At 38.2% G+C, this 14,087-nt stretch overlaps 1 protein-coding gene across 1 annotated transcript in view; it reads left to right on the forward strand.

Annotated features, from left to right (window-relative positions):
- FAF1 (Fas associated factor 1) overlaps positions 1–14,087 on the forward strand; it is a 534,086-nt gene that overhangs the window by 480,856 nt on the left and 39,143 nt on the right. The window contains exon 18 of the mRNA XM_024119653.3: positions 10,962–11,177. Within this exon, the coding sequence (XP_023975421.1) occupies positions 10,962–11,177 (216 nt within the window). The remainder of the gene's footprint in view (positions 1–10,961; positions 11,178–14,087) is intronic.

Genomic DNA, 14,087 nt, shown 5'->3' on the forward strand with positions numbered 1-14,087 from the left:
GTTCCCTTTTCTCCACACCCTCTCCAGCATTTATTGTTTCTAGAGTTTTTGATGATGGCCAATCTGACCGGTGTGAGATGATATCTCATTGTCGTTTTGATTTGCATTTCTCTAATGATTAATGATGTTGAGCATTCTTTCATGTGTTTGTTGGCGATCTGTATATCTTCTTTGGAGAAATGTCTATTTAGTTCTTCTGCCCATTTTTGGATTGGGTTGTTTGTTTTTTTGTTATTGAGCTGCATGAGTTGCTTATAAATTTTGGATATTAGTCCTTTGTCAGTTGCTTCGTTTGCAAATATTTTCTCCCATTCTGAGGGTTGTCTTTTGGTCTTGTTTATGGTTTCCTTTGCTGTGCAAAAGCTTTTAAGTTTCATTAGGTCCCATTTGTTTATTTTTGTTTTTATTTCCATTTCTCTAGGAGATGGGTCAAAAAGGATCTTGCTGTGATTTATGTCATAGAGTGTTCTGCCTATGTTTTCCTCTAAGAGTTTGATAGTGTCTGGCCTTACATTTAGGTCTTTAACCCATTTTGAGTTTATTTTTGTGTATGGTGTTAGGGAGTGTTCTAATTTCATACTTTTACATGTACCTGTCCATTTTTCCCAGCACCACTTATTGAAGAGCCTGTCTTTTCTCTGCCTCCCCTTCTAACCAGAAATCCTAACCCATGTAATTGCATTGAGAAACAAGAGTGGTTTTATTATTTTTATTATCTCTAGTATTTCAAATCCTTTAGAAAGATGAAGTATTGAATAGTTAAATCACCTTGGTTATAGGAAAATTCCTTCCTTTTGCTATGTGGTAAGTACTGAAGTAAAATCACTAAAATCTGGGAATGTATTTTGATCTGGTCCTTGGCCATGATAAGGTGAAAGTCTATAAGACTATTCTGAAGGAAAAACAAAGAAATAACAACAAAAATTTCTGCTATTTTGCAAATTTATATATCTACTTATTCTTTCCAAAATGAGTTTCAAGTAACTTACATAAATACATGCAATTCAAATGGATTAAGAAACAAAAGAAAAGATACAGAAATCAGGACAAGGTCAAATAAAGGAAGATAAAGCCAAAGGTAAGATTAGTATGTTGACAACACAGGCACCAAATCCAGCACAGGCACCAAATGCATGTGACTGGGTTCTGTACATTTGCCACAGAATATGCCTCTCTTGAGCTAAAACAAAGGAAAATATGATCGTTTACAAGTTTCACTTTGTAACATCAGATAAAAGCTGATGTTACAGTCTCTCAAAAGATGTCCAGAGTTTTCAAGCGCCAAGACCTTAGAGCGATGTTTCCTGTGGTTCCCGTTCAAGAGGAAGCTGCACAGTATGGTGAATACTATCCTCAACTATATCCAGTAGCTGTAATAGAAATAGCAAGTCATGTATAACAGCTTCTTACAACTTTCTATAATTTAAAGTCATAAGGCCAGAGCACAATTTAGTGAAAGCATCTCTCCAAAGGCCCAAGCAATACATTGTTCTGATAGTCCAGTTTAAAGGATGGACTTTATAGTAACTGAAGAAATGTATGAACATTCCTTTAAGAAATCCTTCCTAAATGTTGTTTTTTGCCACTGAGTTTGGGGTAAGTAAAGAAGATTTCAGCAAAGATTTTTGACTCCGAAGTCTTTTAAATCAGTCAATATTCAGCAAATATTTATTAATCTCCTATGTAAAACTCAATAAATCGGGTACTGCGGTTACTATACAGTTAGTGTGAGACAGCCTCTGCCCTCGGGGAGCTCACTGTTCAATACATGGTGGTAGATGAATACAAAATAACTATAGGAAAAGGTACCATACATTGTAAAAACCATTAAATAGTGGGTTTGGAGGAAGAAGATGACTTCTGACTAGGAAGGCAACAAGGAAGGCTTCACAGAGGGAGGAAGCTTTGGAGGATTGATAAGACATTGGTGGTTAAAGATGAAGTAGAAGAGGTTTTGGATGGATCGATAAATAGATAGGTGGCTGGACGGATGGCGAATGGTATGGGCTGGGTAATCATGAACGAAGGGAGAAAGGCACAGGGCCTCCTCGGAACAATAAATGGACAAATTTAGAACACAGTCTTAATAATTAGAGCTAAGGCTAAAGGGCCAAGTTTTGAAGAATCATGGGTAGGAGAGAATGGGCACAAAGCTATTCCCTTTTGCTGCTGGTTTCCTCAAACAGAAAACTTAAAAGTTATGTTTTTGCCTATCTATCCAGAGTTCGTTCCTTTTACATCTTGATGCCTCTTCAAGTAGAAAATCCTGAGTGATATTAAAGACCACTAAATGAGAGAACAGAAGAGCATGGAATTAGAAACATTGGCACTTCTCTTCTGGTCTCTGATTTAATCTTCATAACCATACTACAAATGGGTAAGGGAGATAGTATCATTACCATCTTACAGATGAAGAAAGTAAGATCATAGCAGTATTAAAAAGCCTAGTTTTAAATCCTTACCTAACATTTGTCTGGTAAAAGCAGAACCAGAGCTCCTATCCAGTGTTCTTTCTACCTATTACCCCACACAGGAAGAATGAAGGCAGTACCATGAATAGGTTATTAAACTAAAACTGCTTTTTATAATCTGTGTTTTCATCTTATGTAAGTTGCTTCTTATCACATCAATAACACCACTACACTGGGCCATAATGATAATCATCCTTGCCATCAGCATGTCACTATCTATTGAGCAATTAATAGGTCCTAAACTCTGTGCTGAGCACTTTACAGACATTATCTTATTGAATCTCTGCAATAACTTAATAAGGTAGGTGCCAGTATATAAATACACCTTATTATAATTATAGAGAGCATATATCCACAATTTCTTAGGTAGTTCCAACTTGGAGTATTCTGCTGCTAGCCTCATGAACCATTAAAATAGACTAGAAATTTCAGTTTCATAGTACCCAAATCACTACCTACAGCCTGTTCTTCATAGCCAGAAGCAGTCCAAAAATCATATATCTGAATTTTAGTTCACAAAATATGATAATTTGCCTTGATTTACTTAATCCAGCAGTGAGGCTGTATTTTTAGTAAGCTATTCTTGCCCTCAAGATGGATGACTGGTTGCCAGGAGCAAAGAATGGCTGCAGGATTGGGTCAGACCAACTGTTCCCATATAAGATCCATTATACTCCTTTGATCATCTCATTTATTATTGTGACTTTAAATACTGTCTGTACATTTGAAGAGCCCACACGCTGCAACGAAGGATCTCGCATGCCACAACCAAGACCCAATGCAGCCAAAAATAATAAATAAATAAATATTTTTTAAAAAAGAAAAGCTAAAATCTTTATAGTGATTCCTTGGCAGGAAAATCAAAATCTTTGCAGGATTTTTTTTCTTTTTTTTAGAACTTGACAAACTGATTCTAAAATTTATGTGAAAAGGCAATAGAACTGGAATAGCCAAAAAACAATTTTGAAAAAACAAAGAACAAAGTTGGAGTATTTACACTACTAGAGTTCAAGACAATATTATCAAGACAATATGGGAATTGCCAAAAGGACTGTCCTATATATCAGTGAAACAGAACAGAGTCCAGAAATAGACCCACACATATATGGTCAATTGATTTTTGACAAAAGTGCAAAGACAATTCAATGGAGAAAGGATGGCCTTTTCAACAAATGATGCTGCAAACTAATGGATATCCGTATGCAAAACAAAATTGAAAGCAAAACAGTGAAAACACTTCCAATCCATATCTTGCATCACGTGCAAAAATTAACTCAAAATGGGTCATAAACTTAAATGTAAAACCTAAAACTATTAAAGTTCTAGAAGAAAACATAGGAGAAAATCTTCATGGTTTTGAGTTAAGCAAAGATTTCTTAGTTCTGACACCAAAAGCACAAGTCATAAAATAACAAATATCTAAATTAGACTTCATCAAAATTAAGAACTTCTACTGTTCAAAAGACACTGTTAAGAAATTGAAAAGACAAGCCACAGACTGAGAGAAAATCACCTATCTAATGTCCAGAATATATAATGAACTCTCAAAACTCTATAATTAAAAAAAAAAAAACCTAGTTTAAAAATGGGTGAGGGCTTCCCTGGTGGCGCAGTGGTTGAGAGTCCGCCTGCCGATTCAGGGGACATGGGTTCGTGCCCCAGTCCGGGAAGATCCCACATGCCGCGGAGCGGCTGGGCCTATGAGCCATGGCCGCTGAGCCTGTGCGTCTGGAGCCTGTGCTCCGCAACGTGAGAGGCCACAACAGTGAGAGGCCCACGTACCGCAAAAATAAATAAATAAATAAATAAAATAAAAATGGGTGAAATATTTAAACAGACACTTCACCAAAGAAGATATACACAGGGACAAGTAAGCACATGAAAAGATGCTCAACATTATTAGTCATTAGGGAAATGCAAATTAAAACCACATTAGATACACACCAATTAGAGTGGCTTTTTTTTTTTTTTTTTTTTTTTGTGGTATGCGGGCCTCCCTCTGCTGCGGCCTCTCCCGTTGCGGAGCACAGGCTCCGGACGCGCAGGCCCAGCGGCCATGGCTCACGGGCCCAGCCGCTCCGCGGCATGTGGGATCCTCCCAGACCGGGGCGCGAACCCGGTTCCCCTGCATCGGCAGGCGGACGCGCAACCACTGCGCCACCAGGGAAGCCCTAGAGTGGCTTTTTAAAAGAAAAATGGACAATATCAAGTACTGACCAAGATGAAGAGCAACTGGAACTCTCATATATTAATGATGGGAATCATTAATGATAGCACATTCACTTTGAAAAATACTTCAGCACTTTCTTAAAAAGTTAAACATACACATACCTTATGACCCAGCAGTCCACCTCAGTACTTATACAAGTGAAATGAAGGTAACAGTGAAATGTATTTTCACACAAAAGTCTGTACTCAGATGTTTATAGTGGCTTTATTTGTAGTTACCCCAAACTGGAAACAATTCAAATTTCCCTCAACTGGAGGATGAGTAATCAAACTGTAGTATATCTATAAAATGGAATACCAATCAGCAATAAATAGGGGTGAACTACTGATATATACATATTCAACAACATGGATGAGTCTCAAATGCATTACACTAAATGAAGGAAGCCACTTATATGACATTTATAATTTAATTTATATAACATTCTGGAAAAGACAAAAACAGGAACAGAAAACAGAGGTTGCCTGGGGATAGGGGAATTTGGGGATAGGGGATAGAACTGTTCTTTGTCTTGATTGGTGATGATGGTTAGACAAATGTACGCATTTATCAAAATCACAGAATTATACATTTAAAAGGGTGAGTTTTACTGTATATAAATTATGCCTAAATTTTAAAACAGGAAAAAAAACCATTAAGTGGACTACTCAAGGCATATGTGATCCAGACACCAGGGCTTAGCATTTACTGTGACTTCTGCCTATAATACTTCTCTCAGATGTAAATGTGACTCCTTCTCTCCTTTAGGCCTTTTACTCACTGAGGCCTACGGTATTTGTATTGAGGTTTACAGTATTTAGAGTTGTACCCCTCCCTCCCTCTACCAATACTCCCTCCACTTTTCTCCATAGCGCTCATCACTATGTGACAAACTATCTATTTTCCTGTGTGTATATTTGTTGTTTTTCTCCCACCCTACGAAAATATAGACCTCGTGTAAGCAGAATATTTTATCTATTTTGTTCACTGTTATTTTCCCATCATCTAGAACAATGCCTGACACATAGGAGGTGCTCAGTAAGAATTCATGGAATTAATGAATGTTGGCTTTAGCCTATTTCACACTCTGCTTCAGCCAGCTATAAACTGTTATTTGGTGGGTACTCATAACTGCCTAGAAGTTAGTGTGTGTGTGCATGTATTTATGCGTGGGTGGGTGTAAATTAAGCCAGTCTTTGATTCTTATTGTAAAAGATTGGTGTAAGTATATCTTATCCTTCCTGTTTAAAAAATATAATTGGGTATCTATCTTCACTGCCTAATTTCACTTCGAAAGTCCTTATTTCTCACCCCTCAGATGTGAATGCCTTGACTATTCATTTGGCTTTAGTGAAACAAAAAGCCCAAGATCAGTTCGTATTTCCAACTTATACTAGGTTTTCTTCTTTTACAAACCTAAAATAATGCAAATAAAAAACTATTTGTTGAGCTAACCAAATTGAAGTTTAACAATGGTTGTTTACTATGACTGCTATTCAAGAGTAGGTGTTATTTATGTCATTGTTTTACCACAGTATTTACTTACATGAGGCCTTTGTTTTAGCCTGTTGAAACTGAGCTACTGATGTATTTTTGTTCTTTTTTGCCAGTAAAACTTGGGTTTCAGATCCCAAGGTTGCTGACTTACCTAATATCTCTTCATTGTTTTCCACATTGTATCATTGGTGAGGGACATCTAAGGTCTGTTTTCCTTCTGGGGAAAAGCCCTGGAGACTGGGTGCATGGAGGAGCAGACATTTTCTGCACAATTAATGGGGTAATGAGCTACTGTTGTTTATTTGTCTATAGTATAATCGGTTGATTTTGGACAATAATGTAGCATCTGTTATTATACTGTGCAGGGAAATGTCAAAATAGAAAGCAAGCAGATAGGTGGATTAAAGGAGGAGAAACCAGGAGTTATCACATTAAGTTCTGATTTAAAGTAAGTGCAAAGGGAATGATGATAATGATAACAACACCAACAATGACTGTCATCTGTTGAGTACAGTGTTACAGCATGAAGTTCAATGCTGGGCACTTCTCACTAATTTTAGTGCTGACCACGTGTCAGCACTTGCTAAGTGTTTTATATACATGACTGCCTTTTATACAAAGGAAGATATTATCGGCCCTGTTAAATAAGGTACCTGAAGTTCATAAAGACTGTCATATGCCTAATGGCCAGGATTTGAACCTCTGGCTCTCATACCCAAAGCCTGTTTCCTAACCATATATTAGATTTAATGTAAAGATTAAAGTTTTTTAAACTGCAGTGTTATAAGTCAGGATAGTGATTAACTTTGAGGAACATAATTCTCAAGAAGGGGGCAAAAGGGCTCTGAGAGGCTTGATCAGGGTGCTAGTTATACAGGTATGTTCACTTACTGAAAATTTATCAAGTTGTACATGTGCACTTTTTCATGTATATTTCAATAAAAACTTTAAAACGACAACAAAATACATGACTTTGGACAAAAGATGAAGCTGTGTATATCGCTGATTCAAAAGAATTTTTTTTAAGTTTAAAATATATATTTATATGAAAATATGCATGAAAAATTAATGAAGAGAGTCTGAGGTGATGAAGAGTTTTAGAAATAGATAGTGGTGATGGTAACACACATTGTGAATGTACTTAATCCCACTGAATTGTTCACTTAAAAATGGTTAGAAAAATTAATGAGTGTAACACTCAAATGATGGCAGTGGCTATCTCTTGGTGGTGAATCTAGAAATTAATTGTAATGTTTTCTTGTTTAATCTGGTTTTTGCGATAAATATACATTACTTTTATAATCAGGAAAAATGTTATTTAATCTCAAAGGGACGGTTCTAAAGAACCACCAGTGTTAGAGAGAAATAGTCAAATGATTCCATTAATAGTTTAGAAAATGTATTTAACTAATCCATAGAGGTAGTTTATCCTACAAACAATTCTTGGTTAGCTAGCCCTTACGAGACACATAATGTGGAAAGTTAATCTGAACGGTTGATGCTGGAGGAAGTCAACCTCAGAGAAAGGAAACTCAGGATGTTCAGTTCTTGGTTCCTAGAAATAGAAGCCATGATATTCAGATTCTTTTAGCATTTACTGAACACCTGCTATGTGCTTATCACCATACTAAGCACTTGTACATGCAGTATTTCAGTTAACATGTTAGTTTACTCCTCTTCTTATCAAATATATATATTGAGCATCTATTTTTTACTATGCCCTATACTTGGAATTAAAACTAAGACATGTTTCCACATCCTTACAGAACTTGCAGGCTAGTGGGAAAGCCAGACATTAAACAAATAAGTAATACAGTATAGTGAATGCTATAATAGACATAATTGGAACTTAATTTTGATATACACAGGTTCATCTCTTCATTGGGTTATTAATGTATGACAGTGTTACTAAAATAGTTTAATATTTGAAAATGTTTAGCTGAAACTCATTGCTGACCCAGAACACTAATATTAGATAAACTTCCACTCATGGTATCCAAAAGAAAGATAAAATTAACTGGTTTAACTTTCTATTCTTCTGATTTCTGAACTATATTTTTTGTCTCCATTTCTGGGTATCAATTTCCCCATATAAAAAATGAGAGTGTAGGACTATTTAGCCAGTGTAACCCCAAGCAACCATTAACCAAAGCCTGTTATGTCTCAGATACCACACTGGGAACTTTACATATATTGTGTATGTAATTCCCATGTTTATAATCCCCTATGAAGTAGGTGATATTATCCAGTGCCTCCAGAAGGAAAATGACCTCAGTATCATAGAAAAGACTAGCTTTCTCTATACACTGCAGAAATTTTTAATGCTTTTTTGAAAATACTTCAGTACTCTAGAACCAACCAGATTATCCTGAATAACACAGAAAGTAATTTCTCATACCTAGTGGAGTCTGAGCAAACTTTGTTCTGCTATTGGTTGTTTTAAATATATTTTAACAGGTAATACATTTTATTTATTTATTTTTGGCTGCGTTGGGTCTTCGTTGCTATGCACGGGCTTTCTCTAGTTGTGGTGCGGTGGCTTCTCTTGTTGCAGAGCACGGTCTCTAGGCATGCAGGCTTCAGTAGTTGAGGCATGTGGCCTCTAGAGCGCAGGCTCAGTAGTTGTGGCGCACGGGCTTAGTTGCTCTGCGGCATGTGGGATCTTCCTGGACCAGGGCTCGAACCCGTGTCCCCTGCATTGGCAGGCGGATTCTTAACCACTGCGCCACCAGGGAAGTCCTAACAGGTAATACGTTTACATGAATCAGAAGTAAAAAACATAAAAAAGCAAATTCAGAAAACGCTGTCACTTCTTCCACCCTGTTTACCCCACCCTCTGTAAGTTACCATTTTTGTGTTTCTTTTATTTGTTTGTAAGTTTATTGATTTTTCTCCAGAGAAGCAGCCTATTTATTGGTTAGCTGGTTATGTTTTTCTTTTTTTTTCTAATGCATTACTTCATGCTTTTAGTTTTATTATTTTCTTCTCAGCTTGCTTTCCATTTGTTTTATTGGGATTTTTTGTTCTCCTAGTTTTTTAAGTCTAATTCTTAATTAACTTTTATTTTTTATTTATTTATTTATTTACTTTTGGCTGCGCTGGGTCTTCGTTGCTGCACGCAGGCTTCTCATTGCTGTGGCTTCTCTTGTTGTGGAGCACAAACTCTAGGTGCACGGGCTTCAGTAGTTGTGGCACATGGGCTCAGTAGTTGTGGCTCGGGCTTTAGAGCGCAGGCTCACTAGTTGTGGCGCAGGGGCTTAGTTGCTCCGCGGCATGTGGGATCTTCCCGGACCAGGGCTCAAACCCGTGTCCCCAGCATTGGCAGGCAGATTCTTAACCACTGCGCCACCAGGGAAGACCCAGTTAACTTATTTTTATTCTTTCCTTTTGAATGATATAAGAATTTTAGGGCTATGAATTTCCTCTGAGCACTGCTTTAAACGAATCCCAGAAATTCTAATATGAATATGAAATTTCAACAGTTGTTTTCCAGATATTCTGTAGTTTTCATTATATTTCCCCTTTTACTTAAGAGTTGTTTAATCAGCTTTTTGTTGTTGTTTTTTCTCCAAAGGGAGTGACACCAACTTTGAAAATTGTGTTGAGATTTTAGAGAACATATATCCCAATTTCTCTCACTCATGTTAATTGGGGGAAATTTTTGTTTTCCCTATTGATGAAAATTGGGAACATGGAAATGTGAAAGTAACCAGGAACACAATATAACTGTGAAGCTGAGCATGCTAATACCAGGCTTACTTGTCTAAGGAACCTGCCACAGTTCTAGGAACAAAAAGGTTTTAGTGAATTTCTGCCACAGGCAGGGACATCAGAGATCTTTAAACTCCTTCCACTGGAATATCTTGAATGTGAAACAACGTAATACTAGATTGAGAACTAGAGCCCAACTCTAGCCATGAGATCTCCCAACAGTTTACCCCACCTGTTTGAGTCTGAGCCACATCTAGGTCCAGAAATGTGGACTTGGCCAAATCTCACAGCAGTTTAGTGGCAAAGCTGGAACTAGGACCATAGTCTTCTGCCCCCAATAAGCCTGATAGTTTAATTTCTTTCCATTCCATTTTTTATTGTAGCAAAATATATATAACAAAAATTTGCCTTTTTAACCCTTCTTAAGTACAGTTAAGTGGCATGAATTACATTCACAGTCTTGCAACCACGACCATTATTTCCAAACATTTTCATCACCCCAAACAGAGTCTTTCCTCCATTTTGTCGTTAATATATTATCCAGAATTCTACAAAATCTTCAGTCATTTCTACTTGGGAAATGTATGTTCTCTCTCTCTTTTGCGCGCTTGCGCTCTCTCTCCCACTCTCTCTCCCTCTCTCTCTTTTCCTCAGCCCCCATCTCTCTCTCCCTCTCTCTTTCTCTCTCCACCCCCCATCTGTGTGTGTGTGTGTGTTCGCGTTCACACGCGTCTTTTGCAAATGCTTCTAGTAGCCTTAATTCATACCCTAGAAAGGAATCACAAATACCTGAGCCCTTCAGTAAAAAAAAATTACCTTTCTTCTCTGTGTAGTTACCTATCAATTTAATGTGTCATCAAGTGGGATTTATTTTAATTAATTGCTTATTGGGCTAATATTAAGAAAATGAAAAACACATAATTCTGTTGTCCAAGCATTAGGCTTAGTTAATAAATGGGCAATAGCTTTTGATGAGTTTCTAGGAAGCAGCAGGTTTTTTCTTGTCTCTCCCTCCCCTACCCACCACAGTTCCATCCATCAACAGTTTAACACCTGATTTTTGCCCTCTTTAGGCCATCAGACTCTCCTTAGAGCAGGCCCTGCCTCCAGAGCCAAAGGAAGAAAATGCTGAGCCTGTGAGCAAACTGCGGATCCGGACACCCAGTGGCGAGTTCCTCGAGCGGCGTTTCCTGGCCAGCAATAAGCTCCAGATCGTCTTTGATTTTGTAGCTTCCAAAGGATTTCCATGGGATGAATTCAAGTTACTGAGTACCTTTCCTAGGAGAGATGTAAGTTCCCATGCCTGTCTCGGGAAGCATGTCCAGATGGGAGATAGCCCATCATCAGGGCTGAGCAAAGTAGTCCAAGAAAAGTGCCATGGCACAACTTACCACAAGACCACACACTCAGGAGTCCTTCTCTGTTCTGCACACCTTTCTCTCCTCAGCCTTTGGAGAAGGTATGGCTTCCCAGGCCAGCAGACATGTGCCTAGTAGCCTAGGTAAGAAATTAGGTACTAGGTCTTCCTTCCTAGTTGTTTCCCCTATTCCAGCACTCATACAGGCTTTCCCAAGATTTCATCTCTGTATACCTTAGGGTAGATCTGAGAATTATGTGCTTCACAGTTTAACAGTCAGATCAGGGTCAATGATTATAGGTTCGTGAACGAGTGATGCTAAACCAAGAGTATTTTGTGATTTGACAGTTCTTACTAGCCTGGGAAGTCAGGGATGGTGACCTGTATTCACTGTGTATCTGTATTTCAGCAAGGCTTTTGATAGTCTCTCATAGTATTCTGGGGAAAAATAGAGAGATGTAAATCGACAGGTAGATTCATTGCTGATTAAATGGATGTGTCCAGAAACTGTTGACTAAGAGACTGCCCGTTCCCTGGAGGGAAACAAGAGGCTCTATATTTAATTCTTTATTACTCATCACACTTATTGGCAACTTAAATGAAGACGTTATCAGGTTTATGGATTATGAAAAATAAGATTCAAGAAAGCCTTAAAATAGTGAAATAATAGGCAAAAATGAACCTAGAAAAATTTTACAGAAATATATAGACATAGAAAGAGATGCCTGCATAGGCTTAGAAAACCAATTGCTCAAGTTTGGGATGAAAGAATCATGCTTTAGTAGAGGTTATTGTGGTTGAATTAAGCTGAATATACATTAATAATCTGTTGTGACTCCCAACAAAAAGCCAGCTGCATTTTTAGAGGTATAATCCCAACAAGAGAATAACAAGTCGTAGTCAACTGTTTACAAAGATAAAGTACCCCTGAGTAGTCCTGAGTAGTCCTTAGACTCCATGCTGAAACTCTGTGCTGTCACCTGAAAAAACAGGAGCTTGGGAGTTCCCTGGCAGTCCAGTGGTTAAGACTCCACGCTCCCAGTTCAGGGTGCACAGGGTCAATCCCTGGCTGGGGAACTAAGATCCCGCATGCCGCATGGCATGGCCAAAAAAAAAAAAAAAGCAACAGGAGCTTATCTAGAACAGGGCTGGTAGGAAGGGAAGGGAAGTGGAAATCATATCATTTGGGGAAATATTTTCCTCTAGAGAAGGCACGGCCATGGGAGATGTGATTTTTGTCTTCAGCTACTTGAAAGCCTGCCTTGAAAAAGAGGGATCTGATTTTGTGCAGCTTCAATGATAAGGTGGGAACAATAAGTTGAAAGTTATTGGGAGGCAAATTTGTCCCAATGTGAGAAAGCCACTTTCTAAGAAAAGAATATTTTGTGTTGTGAGGTAGTGATTTTTCTATTTTTGGAGATAACGAAGCACTACTGAATTATCACTTTTTTAATAGTAATGGATAAATAGGGAGAAGGAGTCATTCCTGGAGTTCCTACTTTATATGTTCCTACTTTATATGAAAAGGGGCTTAGACTAGTTTATCTCTAAGATACATTTTATTTTTTTTTATTTGGGATATATAGTTGCTTTACAATGTTCTGTTAGTTTCTGTTGTACAATGAAGTGAATCGGCTACATGTATACACATATCCCCTCCCTCCCACCCCCATCCCCACTCCATCCATCTAGGTCACCACAGAGCACCGAGCAGTCTCCCTGTGTTGTATATCAGGTTCCCACTAGCTACCTGTTTTACACAGGGCAGTGCACATATGTCAATCCCAATCTCCCAGTTCATCCCCCCAGCTCGCCCTGTGTCCACATGTCCATTCCCTACGTCTTTGTCTTTATTCCTGCCGTGCAAATAGGTTCATCGATACCATTTTTCTAGATTCCACATACATGTGTTAATATACGATACTTGTTTTTCTCTTTCTGACTTTCTTCACTCTGTATGACAGACTCTGGGTCCATCCACCTCACTACAAATAACTCAATTTCGTTCCTTTTTATGGCTGAGTAGTATTCCATTGTATATATGTGCCACATCTTCTCTATCCATTCCTCTGTCGAGGGACACTTAGGTTGCTTCCATGTCCTGGCTATTGTAAATAGTGCGGCAGTGAACATTGGGGTGCATGTGTCTTTTTGAACTATGGTTTTCTCAGCGTATGTGCCCAGTAGTGGGATTGCTGGGTTGTATGGTAGTTCTATTTTTAGTTTTTTAAGAACGCTCCATACTGTTCTTTATAGTGGCTGTATCAATTTACATCCCCACCAACAGTGCAAGAGGGTTCCCTTTCTCCCCACCCTCTCCAGCATTTATTGTTTGTAGATTTTTTGATGATGGCCATTCTGACCAGTGTGAGGTGATACTTCATTGTAGTTTTGATCTGCATTTCTCTAATAATTAGTGATGTTGAGCATCTTTTCATGTGCCTCTTGGCCATCTGTATGTCTTCTTTGGAGAAATGTCTGTTTAGGTCTTCCACCCATTTTTTTTATTGTGCTGTTTGTTTTTTTGATATTGAGCTTCATGAGCTGTTTGTATATTTTGGAGATTAATCCCTTGTCAGTTGCTTCGTTTGTAAATATTTTTGCCTATTCTGAGGCTTGTCGTTTCATCTTGTTTATGGTTTTCTTTGCTGTGCAGAAGCTTTTAAGTTTCATTAGGTACCATTTGTTTATTTTTGTTTTTACTTTCATTACACTAAGAGGTGGGTCAAAAATTGTCTTGCGGGCTTCCCTGGTGGCGCAGTGGTTGAGAGTCTGCCTGCCGATGCAGGGGACACGGGTTCGTGCCCCGGTCCGGGAAGATCCCACATGCCACGGAGCGGCT

The sequence above is a fragment of the Physeter macrocephalus genome, chromosome 4 (assembly GCF_002837175.3).
Source record: "Physeter macrocephalus isolate SW-GA chromosome 4, ASM283717v5, whole genome shotgun sequence".
Taxonomy (NCBI): Eukaryota; Metazoa; Chordata; class Mammalia; order Artiodactyla; family Physeteridae; genus Physeter; species Physeter macrocephalus.